At 33.0% G+C, this 19604-nt stretch overlaps 1 protein-coding gene across 4 annotated transcripts in view; it reads left to right on the forward strand.

Annotated features, from left to right (window-relative positions):
• Positions 1-10059, forward strand: part of LOC114329750 (zinc finger protein 697) — a 63913-nt gene extending 53854 nt beyond the window's left edge. For all 4 annotated transcript variants that reach the window (XM_028278946.2, XM_028278950.2, XM_028278949.2 and 1 more), the window contains one exon: positions 9679-10059. In XM_028278946.2, coding sequence (XP_028134747.1) covers positions 9679-10033 — 355 coding nt within the window. In that variant the 3' untranslated portion in view covers positions 10034-10059. The remainder of the gene's footprint in view (positions 1-9678) is intronic.
• Positions 10060-19604: the final 9545 nt, after the last annotated feature.

The following is a 19604-nucleotide window of genomic DNA, read 5'->3' on the forward strand; positions in this document are numbered from 1 at the left end:
TTCTCAAAGTTCCCATCACACTGTGGAATATTCTAGCATTTATAAAATACTGAAATTAAAACCCAAATATAGCATCATGTTTTCTCAACATTTTGTTTTTCGATTCATTCGTTTATGTTGGACAACAAAAAGTTAGGCACTTTAACAACTAGCCATGTTTTTCATCAATACAGGGTGTTTTTAAATAAGTGTGGCAAACGTTAAGGGGAAATTCTGCATGAAAAAATAATGACAGTTTGCTTTATGCAAATGCTTCGTTTCCGAGATAGGTGGTGTTGAAATTTTTCTTACAAACTGACACTCTTATTGCTTTAAAACCGTTTGAGAAATGCAAATGAAATTTGGTGGGTTTTAAGACGTAGTTATTGGACATTTGTTGACATACAATTAAGAATTTTATATTCACTGTTGGCGCGCATACGGGTAATATGATTGGTCATGGTGAATGGTGAATATAAAATTCTTAACTGTATGTCAAAAAATCCGCAATAGCTATCTGTTAAAACCTACCAAATTTCATTTGCATATCAACTGATTTTAGAGCAATAAATAAATCGTCAGTTTCTAAGAAAAAATTGAACATCCCGTATCTGGAAACGAAGCATTTGCGGATATATGTTTATAAATCAAGCGGCCATTATTTTTTCATGCAGAATTATTCCTTAAAATTTGTCGCACTTATTTAGAAACACCCTGTACTGATGAAGAACATGGCTAGTTGTTAAAGTACCTAACTTTTTATTATCCAACATAAGCAAATTAATTAAAAATAGAATGCAAAGAAAATTTGAGGCTATAGTTGGGTTTTAATTTCAGTATTTTATAAATGCCAGAATATTCCACAGGGTGATGCAAACTTTAAGAGAAAAACACAGTTTGATTCGTACACCTGGTATACCATGAAAATTTATCTGTTTAGCAACATTATTACAGTGACTGTTACATTATTGTTAAAGAATAAGGCTATAACATAATATAAACAAAATCACTTAAATCGGACAACAGTTTTAGGAAACTCAGACATTAAAAATGACCAAATTTGTAAGTGGGCAGATTTCTATGCACACAAGTTTATAAATACGCTGACAACTGTCAAATTTAACTAAAATGTCATGCAGTGATTCGCGACATTCTTATAATCATATATGACGTCAAAATTAATGACGCACTGAAAAAAGGGTTTTGTACTGTATTTCTTTTATATGGTAAAAATAAAACACTGAAACATTAATTTTCTTAAAAACATGAGTATACAGAGTGTTCCAACGAAAATTTGACCCCCACCCCAGTAACTCGGAAACCAAGAGTTTTTTCAGAATTAACAAAAAAAGACATGTCAATTTGTATTGAGGGAGGGACGAATTTTCATGCAAAATTTGTCCCCCTTTCCCTGTCCCGCATCAGCCACCCAGTTTTTTTTAATAGCAAGTGTAGTCGAGTGGCACATCATTTGAAGAGTACAGGGGAAAAACAAGGAATGTCACTTTTTCATGAATTTTGGCTTTTCTCACCATGTGCTAGCAAAAACTGAATACTATCGACTAGACTATCGATTCAGAACAATAACCAGAAAGATCAGTCAATATAAATTTTAATTGATGGATTCGACCGTTACTTGATGGAAGTTCATTTTATCTCACAATAAAACACTGAAAACTTTTGTTTTCTATACTTCCACAAAATTTATTATTTACAACTATGTGACTACAGCTGTTTCGGCAGAGTGCCTTTCTCAAGTGATATAATTTACAATGTGTTTGCCTTTTTAAGTCTCTAACTGAAGAGGTTGAGGAGTGGGGAGCTCTTTGTCTCGAGTTGGTCATTCAGAATTATATCTGTATTTTTCAGTTTATTAATTTCCATAGATTCTAAAAATTCCCATGACAAAAAATAACTTCGAGATAGAACTAAACATCATTAAACAAATAGCAGTAAACAACGGCTATTAGCGGTGTGCAAGTACTTGGAAGGGAAACGAGAAACGACCGTGCGCGAGTCGCGGAGAAATATTGCAACAACTTAAATAATTCATATTGTCAATTGAAATTGTCAAATTGACGTATATTTCATACCTTCTGTCATTGAAGTAGAAAAATTATATATTGCTCCACAATATTGATATGATATGCAATTATTATATAAAGGTAAATTTAATTAATTGTATTTTGCTTGCAGTACTGCATTTTAATTACTAATTTTATTTACTACATACAATTGTTTACGTTTGCATAACATAACCTGCATCTTATTTTTTCTTCTTATTATTTTTTTGGACTATAGCCTTGACAATTATCCAGCAACCAGGACTAATATAATTGGCCAATATAATTAAAAGTGCGAATAAAAGTACAGAGCGTAGAAATAAAGGTCGCTTTGCCGAACTTGCACGGTCCCAATAACGAACAAACAGTTAACAAAATTTTAAATCAAAAACTCCATAAGAAAGCCCTGAAGTTAGTGTATCCACCACCACAGAAAGAACCCAGTACCTTCTGCTCTCTCACATATACTGGCAAGATAACAACAAAACCTGGCCAGATGCATAAAAAAGGAAGGAATAATACCAGCTTTCAGAACTAACAACAACTTAAGCAAATATATTAAGAACAATAAAGCCGAAAGAGAAAGCAACTAAAGTGGTGTTTACAAGCTAACTTGTGGTGACTGTCCGAAAACGTACATCGGTCAAACTTGCAGAACTTTTGACAAACGGATAGCAGAACACAAAAGGGCTTTCAACAATAGAAAAACAGACACTTCTACATACGCACTTCACTTTCTAGATCATAATCATTCTTTCAATGAAGAGTTTCAAATTCTGCATATCCAAAATAAAGGCCTTAAGCTATCTTTTTTAGAATCTATGGAAATTAATAAACTGAAAAATACAGATATAATTCTGAATGACCAACTCGAGACAAACAGCTCCCCACTCCTCAACCTCTTCAGTTAGAGACTTAAAAAGGCAAACACATTGTAAATTATATCACTTGAGAAAGGCACTCTGCCGAAACAGCTGTAGTCACATAGTTGTAAATAATAAATTTTGTGGAAGTATAGAAAACAAAAGTTTTCAGTGTTTTATTGTGAAATATAAATTTTCTACGAATTTGTATCTAGGCGAAGGACCAAGATTGTCCGCACGCCACTGAAGAAAAATATGGATGTCAGCAGTTGTTTGGTACATTATTACATTAATAAATTGATATAGATTAATATTATATGAAGATTATAGCATAAGAATTGCTAGAATTGTGCTAAGAATCTCTTAAGTGGTTTCTAGATATCATAGGAATTAAACCTTTATTGGTGTTTATCTCAATATGTATAAAATGTGACATTCCTTCTTTTCCCCTGTACTCTTCATTTGAAGGATATTTGTTTTCTCTACAGGACCCTCTATTTTTTTTTTTAAATAGGGAACTTGCATAAATTTTTAAATATTAAAATGATATTAAAAAACATAAGGTAACATGATCTTAAAACGCTTGCATGCGAAAAAAACAAATATTTTTAACCCGTACGCTAATTACGACGCTTTGAAAATGCTATAAAATTCAAATATCTTAGGAGGCTCTTGAACGTCCTTCTATTGGTTCGACGTCACGAGCCACGGTCAACCGGGCCTAGCAGTCGGAAACAACGCGATTAGGGTAGGTATCACGGGTATATTACATTTTAATCGTCTTTAATGGAAAATTCCTAGGTATTATTTATGTTCATCTTATATATTGTAATAAGTAGTTCCCCAATCAGCTTAGTTTTAAACTGAAATTGATAAAGTTGAGTGCTACTTTGTAAAGAGTTTAAAACGCATAATATGACGGACGAGGGTTTTTCAAAATAGGTCTGGATCCCGAGTATGAAAAAAAAGTTGATTAATAGCAAGCTGAAAATTTGCTAATAGCTTAAGGGTGTCTAGTCGGATAAACTTTGATATATGGGAACACTGGAACAGGGGCAGTTTTAATTGTGGAACAGGTTAAAAATTTGGAACGGTCACACCAAGAAAACGGCACATTTATTTTGTCCGACAGAACAGATTTAAACTCTCCGAACAGAGATTAAACTCTCATGCACAAATCAGACTGCTATTTATCACCTTTCATAATTCCTGTCATTTGACATATTCTACATGTTCCACTCGTTAAAACGCCCATTTGGTGATAAATAGCAGTCTGATTTTTGCATGAGAGTTTAATCTCTGTTCGGAGAGTTTAAGTCTGTTCTGTCGGACAAAATAAATTTGCCGTTTTCGTGGTCTGACCGTTCCAAATTTTTAACCTGTTCCACAATTAAAACTGCCCCTGTTCCAATGTTCCCATATATCAAAGTTTGTCCGACTAGACACCCTTAAGCTATTAACAAATTTTCAGCTTGCTATTAATCAACTTTTTTTTCATACGCGGGATCCAGACCTAAAAGGTCAATCTGACTAACTTACCTACCGTTGATGTCTTCATGGTGTCAACTTTTATAAAAAGTAGTGAAAGCTATTCTATTGGAGAAATGCGAGGTGTCAAGGCAAATAAGTAAGAGTTATTAATAAGCATGTTTAAACCGTTTATAACAATAGTTTGGTACCATTATATTATAGTATACGGTTTACCCCGTGGGTTTGATCTACCTACCTCTAATGGAAGGATTTCGTATATCCTGGAAAAGATTACAGTGTAATTTGCATTATAATAAAGATTATATTTTATTGTAATGTTTATTAGTACCTACTGGAGCCTTTCATTATTGTGTTCAAATCCTTCTGAGAAAAGATTATGGTGATTAGCAGACGTACCGATAGAACGTGTACATAGCCAACAAAATCCTTCTTTACAAAGTTAATAATACGCATAAATAAGAAGAATCATTATTGTAATTTTACAAGTTAATATCTTTATCATCTCAGCTTATACTTACACTGCATCCCTCGGTAGACCGCAAGCTATAGTAGAAACCCGACTGTAGACAGCATACTATAGTAGCACCAATACTTTTTAGTTACTCTTACTTTTATTACTAAAAGTTTTGTTTATTTTTAAGTTACTTGTTTCTTCTTTGTTCTTCAACACAAGAAACGACAAAAGTAATTTCATAAAAAAGAACTTTTTGATACATGTCAACAGAGATAAAAAATGTTAATATTTTGCCTGTCACAGAAAAAATCATTTTTGCCACAGAGTAAAACAAGATATTTCAACTATTTTATTTATCTATGGGCAAACTGCATTAAATGCACTAGCCCACCGAACGGGCAAACGATACAAGTGGCCTGTGACGTCAGACCCCAGCTCTCGCTTTTGAAGTCGTTTGAAACGAAAATTTTAGGCGCGGAACTTTGACCATATGTTGTACGTACACTATTCATTGTTGAGACTTAATATTTTGAATATAACATTTTAAAACATAAATTAACAATTTTATCCAAAAAAAATTTTTAGTGCAAGTTCCCTATTGCGGAATAACCTTAAAGATAATTTTGGATTTAACCAATCTATAATAAATTTGGTAGGTCCAAAATTATCTTCAAACTTATTACGTAAATTAAAAAAAAAATGAGCGTCGTTTAGAGAAAAAAATTACCTTTCAAATGATGTGCCACTCGATCACACTTGTTATTTTAAAAAAAAGTAGGGGGTTACATTTGAGAGCATGAATTTTGCATGAAAAATTCGTCCCACTTCCATTAAAAATTGACGTGTTTTTTTAAATTTCGAATAAGCTCTTGGTTTCTGAGTTTCTAAGGGGGTCAAATTTTCGTTGCAACAGACTGTATGCTAACTATTCTTGATACTCAATTTCTTTAGAAACTTTTTATACCCCAGGCTGTGGGTGAAAAATAGGTCGATTTCAGGATATAATTCAGGAATTTTTGTAACCTATCAGGTGTTGTAAAGAACGATGCCAGGAATAACTTCTACTAAAATGTAACCAAAAATATTGTGCGCTTTTTTTTATATTGCGATTTTCATTTGTTAAATTTGCATATTTTTAAAGATTGTTAATTTTGCAGCTTAGGATATTGATTTTAGAGAAAAACTTTTTAAAAGAAAGTTGTAGTAAATTAAAAAACCTACAATTTGAGCTATGGTAAGTTTAATTTCGTTTATTGGTTATTGCAAAACAGCCTGCGAAAGGTCCAAAATGGCCGTTTTTTACAATTGCATTATTTATTGTACAAATCATTTTTTATATTTTTTAAAGTTTTAAAATGAAGATCTTTCAATTCCAAACATAAAAAAAGTTGTAAAGCTAGATTAACGAATTTGTTGCTTAGATATTATAAATTGTTTATCCCAAGAGGTCAAATGTCGAAGGCTATAACTTTTTGAAAAAAAAAAGCGTAGAGAGTTGGTGAAACATCTAATCAACTTCTAAAGAGTTATATTTTCATAATTTGATGTAAATAAATGCGTAAAACATTTTTAAACCTCTAATTTTTGGGTCTGAAAATAAGGGGGCAAATTTCGTTATAAACATTTAGAGCTGAAGCGGCCCTGTACATCCTATGAGTTTTTAACTTACAGATTATTGTTTCTGAAGACGAAACGAAGATTTATAGAAAAATAAAAAATTTCTACGACCAACTGAAGCCGAGATAATTTTTGGGTTTGAAAATAAGGGGGCAAATTTCGTTATAAACATTTAGAGCTGAAGCGGCCATGACCATCCTATGAGTTTCTAACTTACAGATTAAAGTTGCTAAAATTTTTTTATAACCCACTGAAGCCGAGATAATTGTTTTTTTTTTCTTAAATCGTAGTGCGTTTATTTATAACAATTAAGAAATTATTTTACAGTCACTTACTAAAGAAAGAGTTATATTATCTTAAAATAAAAATTAATATAAAATATAAGTACATTTAATTATTAAAAATTATTTTTAAAATCAGTGCTTTTGCGAGCGGCCGAATTTTGCAAATCGCCCGGCTCGCTTCAAATCCGCGCGCTCGGAAAATTTGTATGTAACTTGCATTAAATTTTGACAGAAAACAATTTAATAATATTACCATTATAATATACAGTCTGTTTACCACTGTATTTGTTTTTCTTGATAATCTTTTATGTGAAATCTCATTTCTGAAGAAATATTACAAAAATGACACATATAATTACATATGAAATATATAACTATATTTTTACTTTTTTCATTGTTATATAAATATAATAATAACAGTGTTATTTCTTATTATACAATCTAAAACTTTTTCTTCTTGTAGTGACTATCCGTTTTGGATGTTGGCGAACATTCAAAAGGATAGTCACTTCAAGAATAAAAAGTTTTATATTGTATAATAAGAATATTATAAAATATAAAATTTTTCTTCTTGTAGTGACTATCCGTTTTGGATGTTCCCCAACATCCAAAACGGATAGTCACTATAAGAAGAAAAAGTTTTATATTGTATAATAAGAAGTAACATTATTATTACTATATTTATATAACAATGAGAAAATTAAAAATATAGTTATATATTTCATATATATGTATCATTTTTGTAATATTATTTCTTCGGGAAATGAGATTTCACATATAAAAGTTTATCAAGAAAAACAAATACAGTGGTAAACAGACTGTATATTATAATGGTAATATTATTAAATTGTTTTCTGTCAAAATTTAATACAAGTTACGTAAACATTTTCCGAGCGCGCGGATTTGAAGCGAGCCGGGCGATTTGCAAAAATCGGCCGCTCGCAAAAGCACCGATTTTAAAAATATTTTTTAATAATTAAATGTAATTATATTCTATAATAATTTTTATTTTAAGATAATGTAAGTCTTTCTTTAGTCAGTGACTGTAAAATAATTTCTTAATTGTTATAAATAAAGGCACTACGATTTAAGAAAAAAAAAACAATTATCTCGGCTTCAGTTGGTTGTAGAAATTTTTTATTTTTTTATAAATCTTCGTTTCGTCTTCAGCAACTTTAATCTGTAAGTTAGAAACTCATAGGATGTACAGGGCGGCTTCAGCTCTAAATGTTTATAACGAAATTTGCCCCCTTATTTTCAAACCCAAAAATTATCTCGGCTTCAGTTGGTCGTAGAATTTTATTATTTTCTTAAAAATTTTCGTTTCGTCTTCAGCAACAATAATCTGTAAGTTAAAAACTCATAGGATGTACTGGGCCGCTTCAGCTCTAAATGTTTATAACGAAATTTGCCCCCTTATTTTCAAACCCAAAAATTAGAGGTTTAAAAATGTTTTACGCATTTATTTACATCAGAATATGAAAATATACGTCTTTAGGAGATTGGATGTTTCACCAACTCTCTACGATTTTTTTTTTCAAAAAGTTATAGCCTTCGACATTTGACCTCTTGGGATAAACAATTTATAATATCTAAGCAACAAATTCGTTAATCTGGCTTTACAATTTTTTTTTATGTTTGGAATTGAAAGATCTTTATTTTAAAGCTTTAAAAAATATATAAAAAAAATGATTTGTACAATAAATAATGCAATTGCAAAAAACGGCCATTTTGGACCTTTCGCAGGCTGTTTTGCAATAACCAATAAACGAAATTAAACTTACCATAGCTCAAATTGTAGGTTTTTTTAATTTACAACTTTCTATTAAAAAGTTTTTCTCTAAAATCAATATCCTAAGCTGCAAAATTAAAAATCTTTAAAAATTTCAAATTTAACAAATGAAAATCGCAATATAAAAAAAAGCGCACAATATTTTTGGTTACATTTTAGTAGAAGATATTCCTGGCATCGTCCTTTACAACACCTGATAGGTTTCAAAAATTCCTGAATTATATCACGTTTTTTCACCCACAGCCTGGTGTATTAGTACCATGGTATATGATCTCCACGTAATTTGGATAGTGTAATTCGAGAGCACACTTAAACATCAGCATTTATCCGAGATCTGAAAGTCTTTTATAGATAATAAATTACACTAAGCAGCAAAATTACGGAACACTTAAAAATGGGACGTGTTAGATGTCTCGAATTTCTTAAAATTGTTGTCCGATTTGAGTGATTTTTTTAGTATGTTATGGCCTTATTATTTAAGAAAATCGATGTAATAATATTGTTGCTAATAAGGATCCAACCGCAGAAATTAAAAGCCGAATAGAGCAAGCTCGAAACTGCTTTTGTAAAAATGAGAAACTTACTTTGCAGTAACGATCTTAATATTGACCTTCGAGTTCGAATGACATATTGTTATATCTTTCTTGTCCTACTGTATGGAGTACAGGAGTAAAGGAGACAGCACCACAGGAAGTAGAAGTAACTCGTATGAGTCACTAAAACCGAGTACTGACTGACTTTTAATACACTCTTTGCATAAATTAATATTTTATATGCCAGTAGAGTACTCGCTGCGAGTGTTCATGCCAGTCGAGTAAATAGAAAGCAATCCCATTCACTGGAGCTAGTAGGTTCTCTCTTCCATACTTTAGAAGCAGGCTTGTTGACGAGTGATGTTGCGACCGCGGTGGTGAGGAGATCGCGCAAGCTCCGTAGTCGTTGTCACGTGGTTATTCCGCCATAGCTTCAACTCAGCGGGAACACAAGTCTTATGCTGAAAAGTTACAGGGCAGAATTCTTCTATTTTAGTCTATATTCGTTAGTAGATGTTATCTCTTTGAAAGTTATAAAAAAGCTTACCATAACTTTTGTAAAATATACAATGACATGTTTTGTAATTTCCTTTTTATTCCAGGCACATGTATCAGCACAGAACGCGCAGAGTAGCGGAAAAAGAACGCACTTATCAGTGCCCCATTTGCTCCAAGTTGTTTCACCACCCCTCCTTGCTGAAAAGGCACGTCCTTGTCCATAGCGGCGAAAAGCCATATATGTGCAGCTTCTGTGCGCGGTCGTTCAGTGACAAATATAATCTAAAGGTACACGAGAGAATCCACGTGGGAGAACGCAGTCACGTGTGCACGTTCTGCAACAAGAGGTTCTTAGAGAAGTCATATCTGAGAAGGCACATGAAGACACACAAAGAGGGATCTTGTCAAAAGAAGTTTTACGATCCTGTCCCTGATATTTTAAAGGATGAATTAGAGTAGATCTAAAATAAATTGAATGATATTAATTTTTGATAATTCTTTTATATTAATCTTCCTGTCCTTTCCAAAATTATCCAACTGTTGTGTAAAGGTGATTTAGAAACACTGTTTATAGTGAGATTTTTTATTCTTTATCATTTATTAATAATAATAATACATTAGCACTACAGGCCTAGGAGGCCCACGGCTTGGTTGACTATTCTTCTCCATTCGTTTCTGTTCCTTGCTTTTCTTTCCTAGTTGGTCACTTTTAATCTTCTGATATCTTCCTGCACTTCCGCTTTCTATCTTGACCTTGGTCTTCATATTCTCTTCTTTCCTTCTATTGCACTAGTTAGGAGGCATTTTCGTATCCTGGTTTGAGACATTCTCTGCAGGTGTCCCATCCATCTTAATCTGCGTGTCTTTATGATTGCTATTATGTCAGGCTATTTGTATAGTTCTTTTAATTCTTGGTTTGTTCTGCGTGTCCATATGCCATTTATGGTTTTTCCGTCGTATATTGTTCTCAACACTTTTCGTTCCCATATCTGAAGTTTCAACTGTTGTGCTGCTGTTAGTGTCTACGTTTCACTCGCATAGGTGACTACAGATCTGATTACGGTTTTGTAGATTCTAATTTTGGCACCTCTAGATATGTGGGTACTTCTCAGTACTCTATGTAGGGCATATCGCTGGTACCTATGATTAATGTGATTCCTAATTCATTTCCAGTGAAAATAATAACTCCCTGATACTGCCGTGCTAGGCCCAAAGGCGGTAACTAACATTTGATAAAAGGGTGGCAAAATCGATTTCAAAATTGAATGCTAAAATTTTGGCCCGTTAGGGATTTATGGACTAGCTAATAGTTTTAATGCATGCATATATGCCCCAGTTTATTAAGGGAACCATTAATTATATTTTAAAACAAAGTTTTATATAAAAAGAGGTAGATACCGCTAAAACGTTTTATCAAAACTTATTATAAAACTAAGCCTATTAGCGGTATGTGGTTTACAGTTGAGATTGATATGGAATAAAAAGCTTTTCTGTGTATTACAGTTTATTAAATTGAAAGAATTAAAGTACTATTAAATGTTATTATTTTGTTGAGCCAAAATATGACAACAACAAATTGACAATATTTAGTTGTCGTTATATCTGTTTTCTTTCAAGAGTCAATAAATACATAATATGTTATAATATATAATATATTATATTGGTTCATTAATATTAATGTTCTATTTGTGATTCAATATAGACAATTTAATAGACAACCGAACAACATACCTTGTGTCCGGTACATACACAACACCTATTTAGTATTACAATGGTATTACCTCATAATTAACATTGTTTATAAAATCTTTTATAGTGCGTCTAATAATTTGGGCAGAACTGTACTTATACTAGGAAAAAAACAGAATCCTTTCAGATTGTTATAAATGTTTTAACACCTGCTGATATTAAGCGTTTTAAAGAATTCTTCAAAACTGTGAATGTGATTGTAAACCATACTTTTGACTTTCTCAGCTATTTTTATTTTGTTTCTTAGCGACAAAGGTTTGCTATTTTACGACAGGTTGTTATAGAGCTTTTAAGATTTTTATGATCGCCGAGACCTACCCTAATATTATTATGCATTGTTATATTTTGGGTATTTCACAATATTATATTCGGGTAAATACTATTACTTACAGTAATTAGGGCAAATTTTAACATTGTATTAGTTGTATTGTACAAACTAGTTATACACAGTTATACAAACTAGTTATGATTAAAATATGATGGCATTGTCTTTTACACCGAAAAATACCTAATTATGGGATATATAAGATTTCTAAAATATGCAAACAAATTTTTGGATGATTATCCAAGTACCTGACGCATTCTTAGATAATTTATAAAGGAATAAAACCAGCATTTTTGTATAAAACTTAGGTAAAGGATTCTCAAAAGATTAAGTAAAGATATCCCAAATTTACAATCCCGTATCTATAATAGCATTGCATAACTAGACTACTAGACGTTGTCTAGTTAAACAATGATAATAGCTTGTATGTATTTAAACAAAAAAAAAATGCAATCAATGGGACTGCTAATCCCAAGTACGACCAACAAAGGGTTTAAACATACAGAAAACTTTAAGTATGAAATAAACCTTGCGCCTGTACAGGCTGAACATAATTTTTTTTCACCTGTTGTAATTGCTTTACAATAAATTTTTCTGTTTCTACAATATTGTCTTCAGTGGTTTCACCTCGTGTTTCACAACTCTTATTCGACTCTACTTGATTTTCTAAAAAAACAAAATATTTTAAGTCTCTTTTTCTAAAAATGTTTGTGGACAGCGTGTGGATATATTATTAAGTTTTTATAACCTAATTAAAAAAAGACATATTTTTTAAATATGAAAATATCTTACCGCCTAATTCAAGATATAAATTATCCACTTGGCGCAGATTCATATTGTTTAGGACAACATAATTGGTTAATTCTTGAAATACTATAATAGTGTAGGAAATAGAGGTTGAACCTTGCAAAATGGACACAAGTCCGGTTTTATTTTTTTTCTGGCATATCAAGGGGTGCTTATTATAATAACTTTTTCTGAAAAAATTTCGCCTCGGAACCTCCCATTTCACCCCTTTAAAGGGGGTAATTTGTGTTTTTTGCGGAACGTAGCCCTTCCTGTACCTTTTACAAAAAATTTGTTTTATAGAAATATGAAGAGGACTATATTTTCTACGATTTATTTCTGACAGCATCTCTATCATCCACCGTTTAGCAAGGGTGGCGCCACAAAGTTGACAAGTTTTTAAAAAAGATGTTTTTAAAAAATATATATTTTTCTCTAACTGTAACGGAAATTAAAAAGAAATTCTGCGGAAATTATTCACAAATAGATGTTTGATTTTTTGGTATAGGTTTCACTTAAGGGTAATTGCCCTTTTTTTAATTACAGGGTGTTACATTTTAAAAAACCCCTTTTTATACCATCGGAACCGTTTATGCTAGAGTAAAAAGACTTTCAGCGATTACCCATGTACTGGTGTTATTTACAAATTTGTATAATGCACCCCCATTTTTTCCCCGAAACCACCCCAAAAAAAGAAGAATTAATAAATAAAGTGATTTTCTTGGAATCCTTCACACACAATGACCTTCATTAATATGATTCATATATCATTTTGTGTACGTTATTATTACCCATGCGTGGACACTAAAAGCGATTTCCTAGTGCAACCCCTGTAGCCAAAAAAAAATAAATAAAATGGGGGGTTGAAATTTTTTTTTTGTTTTTTGCTTTTTGATCCATATGGGCATATGCTTCATCAATAGTGCTTTTCAAAAATATATATGGTTATTGCAATATCCCTGCGGAAACCACCCCTATCCTTGAAAATATACTGCAGAAACTACCCCTATACCTTGGCGAGCATGTTTTTACGATTTTCTCATTACCTATTCATTTTTTTTAAACAAAACTTATACAAGGTTAAAGACCACTATTTACTCTAAAAATTAGGTTCTATTCATTTTTTTCGTTTAAGCAACCGTTACGGCACAGTGGCGCCGTAAACCTCATATATGCTTTGGCGGGCTCCAGTTTTTGTTTTTTTTTCGTCATCTGTTCGTTTTATTGATAAAGTACTTATGTAAAATAAAACAACACAGTGTAACCTACAAATCATGACCTATGCACATTTTACATTCTTTGCTCCCCAAAGCCACAGTGGTGGCCCAAAATAAATTTTTTCATATTTTCGCCACCTACACGCATTTTATTGCGTTAAATTTTCCCATTGATTTTTAAATTAGTGATGTCATTTATAAAGATAAGGAACAGTATAGGACCCAATACTGAACCTTGTGGTACTCCACATACGATGTTTTTGAGACTAGAGTCAGTATCATTTGCTCTAACTAGTTGTTTCCGATTATTCAAGTAGGATTGGAACCAATTCAAAGAAATACCTCGAATTCCATAGAAATTTAGTTTTGTAATCAAGATGTCGTGATTTACACAATCAAAAGCTTTGGCATAGTCGCAGAAAACAGTGGCAGTATAAAGATTGCTTGGTAAACCTCGTGTAGTACAGAAAACATGGCATCGGTGGTACATTTATTTGTTAAAAAGCCGAACTGATTTTGTGATAAAATGTTGTTATCAACGATAAAGGACATAAGTCGAGTTTTAATGAGTCTCTCAATAATTTTGGAGAGTACCGGTAGTAAGGCAACAGGTCTATAGTTGCAGGCATCAGATTTTTCGCCACCCTTATGAAGAGGAATAATAATGGCTGTCATTAGGCACTCTGGAAATTTACCTTTTTCGAAGGAATCATTAATTAGTGAGAGGAGGATTTCCAACACATTTTCTGTGAGATTAGAGAAAATTTTTATAGATAGTCCATCAGTACTACAGGATGATTTGCTTTTGATACAATTGTTTGGATAAGTTCAGAGTTATCGACTGGTCGTAAAAAGAATGAATTCAAGACCTGTCTTGAATTAGGAAGATAGGAAATGGGATCTTGTTGCGGCAAAATAGTTGATGTTATATTTTTACTCACATTAACGAAGTAGTCGTTTAGACTTTCAGGATTTGGAAGGGAAAATGATTGAGCTGTGTGAGTTTTATTTCGAAGATCGTTTATTATAGACCAAGTCTCTTTTGCAACACTTTTAGAGCTTCCCAGACGATTTTGATAATAGGCTTTTTTAGCTGACCTGACAAGTTTTAGATATGTTGTCCTGTACATCATGATATATTCAGTGACAGCAACATTGGTAGTAAATTTCTTGATGTATAGTAGTGAACGCATATTCTTAGCTGATATGCGAATACCTTTCGTAACCCAAGGTTTCCGATGTTTTGGCCTAATAGGAATTAAAGGAAATGCCTTATTGAAGATGTGGAGAAGCTTATCTAGAAAAACACTGAAATTATAGTCCACGTCTATAGAAGGAAATTGCCACTCAGAAGTTAACCATAAATTTTGGAATTTACGAAAATTCTGGGCGGAAAAAATCCTACCTAAACGTCGGGTTTTTGAGGAGGGTTTGCTGAAGATGTTACAACTTCGTATACACTGCTTCATGATCAGATAGTCCCGGATTAATAACTGTAGAGCAGACATCAAGGGGTGAGAAATCTGAGACAATATAATCGATTATGGTAGATGTAGTTTTTGTAATCCTTGTAGGAGAATCAACGTGCATTGAGAGACCATACGATTCAAATATGTTTGCCAGGGACACTTGGGTAGCACTAGCAGCAGCATAATTAATGTTAAAATCACCGCATAGAATTTTTCTGCTTTTATGAGGCAGGTCATCTAACAAATTTAGCAGGTTCTGAAAAAATAGTTCCACGGTAGAATCAGGTGATCTATAAATGCAAATAATGTAAAGATTAAGATTTTTATTATAAACTAAGGAAAACTCAAAGAAGGATTCACTTAACAAAAAGTCATATTTTGTTATCAGAGAAAAATGAGAGAATCAGGGTGCCTCCATGAGCCGAACTTGGACGATCATACCTGGCAATTGTGGTATATTTTTCTACAAAAAAAGGCTCGTTAACTTCAAGCCAGTGCTCTGTAACCGCAACTATCGAAGGAAATCCTAATTCCTCCAGAAACAAAAACAATTCATCAGTTTTATTTCTTATAGAACGAATATTAATCAGAACCATGCCAAAGTTGTCATCACTAAAATAATTTGAGGTTTCTAGTCCCTCAGAACACGTCGTGTTGTTTAAAAATTTCGCTTTGGAGAGCCAGTGGAATAATAACTTCGGTGACATTCCCTTGACTTTTGTAGGTGTATAATTCTTTCCGAAGTGAGATAGGACCTATAAGCGGCAAGATCAGCTTCCACTTCAGCTGGACCAATTCCATAGGCATGGTTAAATTCTAGAAGAACTTTTCGTAGTTCTTCAGTCTTAGTAGGTAGTCCTTCGGAAGCCAAAAAGAGTTTCACGCTGGTGTTGGTATATCCGTCGTAAAATACAGAAGCAGGCTGATCGTGAAGAAAAGCAAGATGTAGTTTAATTGCCTTTAAGATGTCCGGTTCCCTTAATCTTGCAAGAAGATATCGACTGTTCGAGTTATTAGTTAGTCTAACTCTTGGTGGTGTTAAAGGATCCAAATTTATGGATGGTTCCAAAGTATCTTTCTTAACAAAATTGATATGGGAACGGAAAGGCTCTTGAGATTTGCAAATTGTGATGGCCTGCTTGTCTGTAAATATATTGGTGTCTTCAACTTCATTTTTGTTGTTGCTTGGAATGGTAATTGGGTTTTCCAAGCTAACCTGGCTTCTGATGTACTTCGGATTCATATTTTCTTCAGATGAAGTCTTTGGTTCAGAGTGTGATGATTCTATAGACCATTTAATGTTGACACCAGGTGGCCAAATTTCCTTATTAAATAATAAGTCGATAGATGGTTTGGATTTTATGCCTATTTTGAATGAGGAACCAGTTGCTGTGTTGGCGTCTTTAGGGAGAGCGTAACATCTAATATAATCCTTGATACCTACCCTCTCTTTAATGTAGTGTACTATTTGTATAGGGGTGTATGCTGCGGTTAAGTTACTGATAACAACAAAATGACACTTATCTTCTGAAACTTTTGATTTTCTTTCTGGACAGGTTTGGAAATGTTTCCCAAATTCCATTCCTTCCTATTTTGCCACAGGTCATCCCTGAGGTCTCGCGCGCTCATCGCTTTCCAGATGCCGGTGGTCCAATTAACTTTCGGTCTCCCTCGCTTCCGATGTTCAGGAGGTTGCCATTCCAGACATTGTTTTGGAAGTCTCTCGTCATTCATTCTGTTTACGTGTCCATACCAGATCAGTTGTCTTCTCTCTATATCTTTCATTATTGTTCCTTCTATTCCCATTCGATTTTTAATGTCTTCATTTCTGATATGTTCTCTTCTGGATATACGTAATGACCTTCTGATTGCATCCATTTCCACTACTTCAATTTTGTTTTTGTTTTTTTCTGTAAGCCTCCAAGTTTCAGCATCATATAATAAACTACTCTTAATCATAGTTTCGTAGATATTAAATTTTCTCTTATTCGATATTTGAGTACTCCAAAGAATATTATTGAGACATCGGATTGCTCTTTTTGCTTGTATAATTCTGGAAGTAATTTCTTTGTCATCAGTTCCAGTTTTATCAAATGTTACTCCTAGATATTTATAATCTTGGCAGGCTTTAATTTTTTGATTATTTTCCATAGTAAGATGAATATCGTTCTCTTCTGAACCAACACATAAGTACTTTGTTTTATCTATATTGACGTCCAATCCCCATCTTGAATATTCCTCGACCAACTTACGCATCATGTATTCTATGTCTTCCCTGTCGTTTGCTATTACGACCTGGTCGTCCGCGAACTGGAGCGTGTAGAGGCATGTATTGTTTAGCTCGATGCCCATTCCATTTACTTTCCTCTTCCAACCTTTAAGTGCTGCTGCAACGTAGATTTTAAACAGGGTCGGAGATATGCAACATCCTTGTCTAAGCCCCTTAGTTACTGGAAAGCTGTTAGTAAGTGAGTTTCCTATCTTTACTCGTGAACGTGATCCTGCAAATAGATTTTTTAATGCATTGATGAGAGTGTAGCTTACTGGTGAAGCATGTAGAACTTCCCACATCTTATTTAAGGGTATGTTATCATAAGCTTTTTGTAAGTCAACGAATGTCAGGTGCACTTCTCTGTTTCTGGCTGTTTTTTTCTCTATAATTTGTTTTAAACTAAATACGTTGTCTGTACAGGAGCGGCCAGCTCTAAAGCCCCCGTGTTCTTCTTCTTCATATTGGCTATATTCGGACTCGTATTAGGTCTCTCAGTATTCTACCATACAGTCTACTGGTCACCGAAATTCCCCTGTAGTTTTCGCAATTTCGCTTATCTCCTTTCTTATGGATGGATGAGATATCAAGCCATTTTCCATTCATGAGGAACTGGATGTCCATTTAAGAATTCGACGAAGACTTTTGTTAGCATTCGAAATAGCTTAGCTGTTCCATTTTTAATCAGTTCTGCTGGAATACCTTCTGGACCGCAAGCTTTACCATTCTTTAAGCTTCTCACCGCTTTTATCAGACTTTCTACGTCGATATTTATATGTTCTCCCATTTTAAAGTCTTCTACTTTAAAATGTATAATATACGTCTGAATTGCTAATATAAATGAGTCGGATTAAATAAATTATTAAAAGAATTTTTTACTTAGCAACAACAATTTTGTTTATTTTAGTAGTATTTTGTATTTTGACACCGAAACCCGATTTGGGCTTCGAAACGTTAATAAAATCATTTTTTTGGTAAAATTGTGGCTTATTTCCCATTAAAAATAGTTGATTATTATTTGTTATTATGTGATAAAGTTTAAGATTTAGATTGATTTAAACTAAATATCAATTAACTTCTCATTAGAACTTTAGAAAACAATACAAAAATACAAACAAAATTTAAAAAAAAACTGAATATTCGCATTCGAGATTGTCGGTAGCAGATATTCGCATTCGTATTCGCGAATGTTCAAAAAATGACATTCGTTACATCACTAGTTTCAAAATTCTTTTCTACATCTATCTGTCGACTTAAGAGCTTCATTGGCGGACCCTTTATAAATATTATACAAGTTTATGCTCCCAACAACTAGCAACACCAAAAATGACGTCTGCTAGCAACAAGAGAAAACTGTAATACTTTGCGTCATCTGATTAGAGATACCTGTCATCAATATATCATTTTTAAATTCAATTCCTTATTCTCTTTCGGTAATGTCACGATACTCATTAGGGCCCCATACACGAGCCAATAATCTGTACATATCAGATACACACAGGTTTGATGCGACAAATCTGGTTTAAACAAACCAAATCTTTGAGAGCCCACTACCAAACACACGAATCAGATATGCATGCCTGGCTCAGGCCCGGTTGTTCGAACGCTAATCAAAAATGATCATTATCAAATATTTAGTTACTGTCACAACTGTCAATGTCAACTTTGATTGGGTTGATGAAAACATAATTATTGATTACAATTATGAAATTAGGTAATCAGTTATGTTAATAATTGTTATGTTAATTGATTAACTAATCTCATAATTATAATCAATTATGTTTTCAGCAACCCAACCCTAGTTGACGTTGTCAGTTGTGACAGTAATTAAATATTTGATAGTGATCATTGTTGATTAGCGTTCGAACAACCGGCCATAAATGTATCAAATTTGCACGTTAGCGTGAAATCTTAATTTTGCTCCACTAACTTTTTATCATCTGCTCTTTTGATTAATGATTTTCGAAACTATATATAAGAATGGACGAAAATTCATCGTCGTATGCTTTCATTTTTCATATTTTTGTTTGTATATTCCTTGCTTTTGATTTTCCATAAGCAAGGATGTTATGATTTCTATTAATTCTGATAAAATCTCGTTTGTCCACTCTGCCATGGTAATCGAAACTCGTATTTGAACAGCTCGTCTCAAGCTAACTAACGGATAAGTCAAAACCTGCACATTAAATTCGCACGAATTTTGTGACGCGCCGTA

Source organism: Diabrotica virgifera, chromosome 1 (assembly GCF_917563875.1).
Source record: "Diabrotica virgifera virgifera chromosome 1, PGI_DIABVI_V3a".
NCBI classification, from domain to species: Eukaryota; Metazoa; Arthropoda; class Insecta; order Coleoptera; family Chrysomelidae; genus Diabrotica; species Diabrotica virgifera.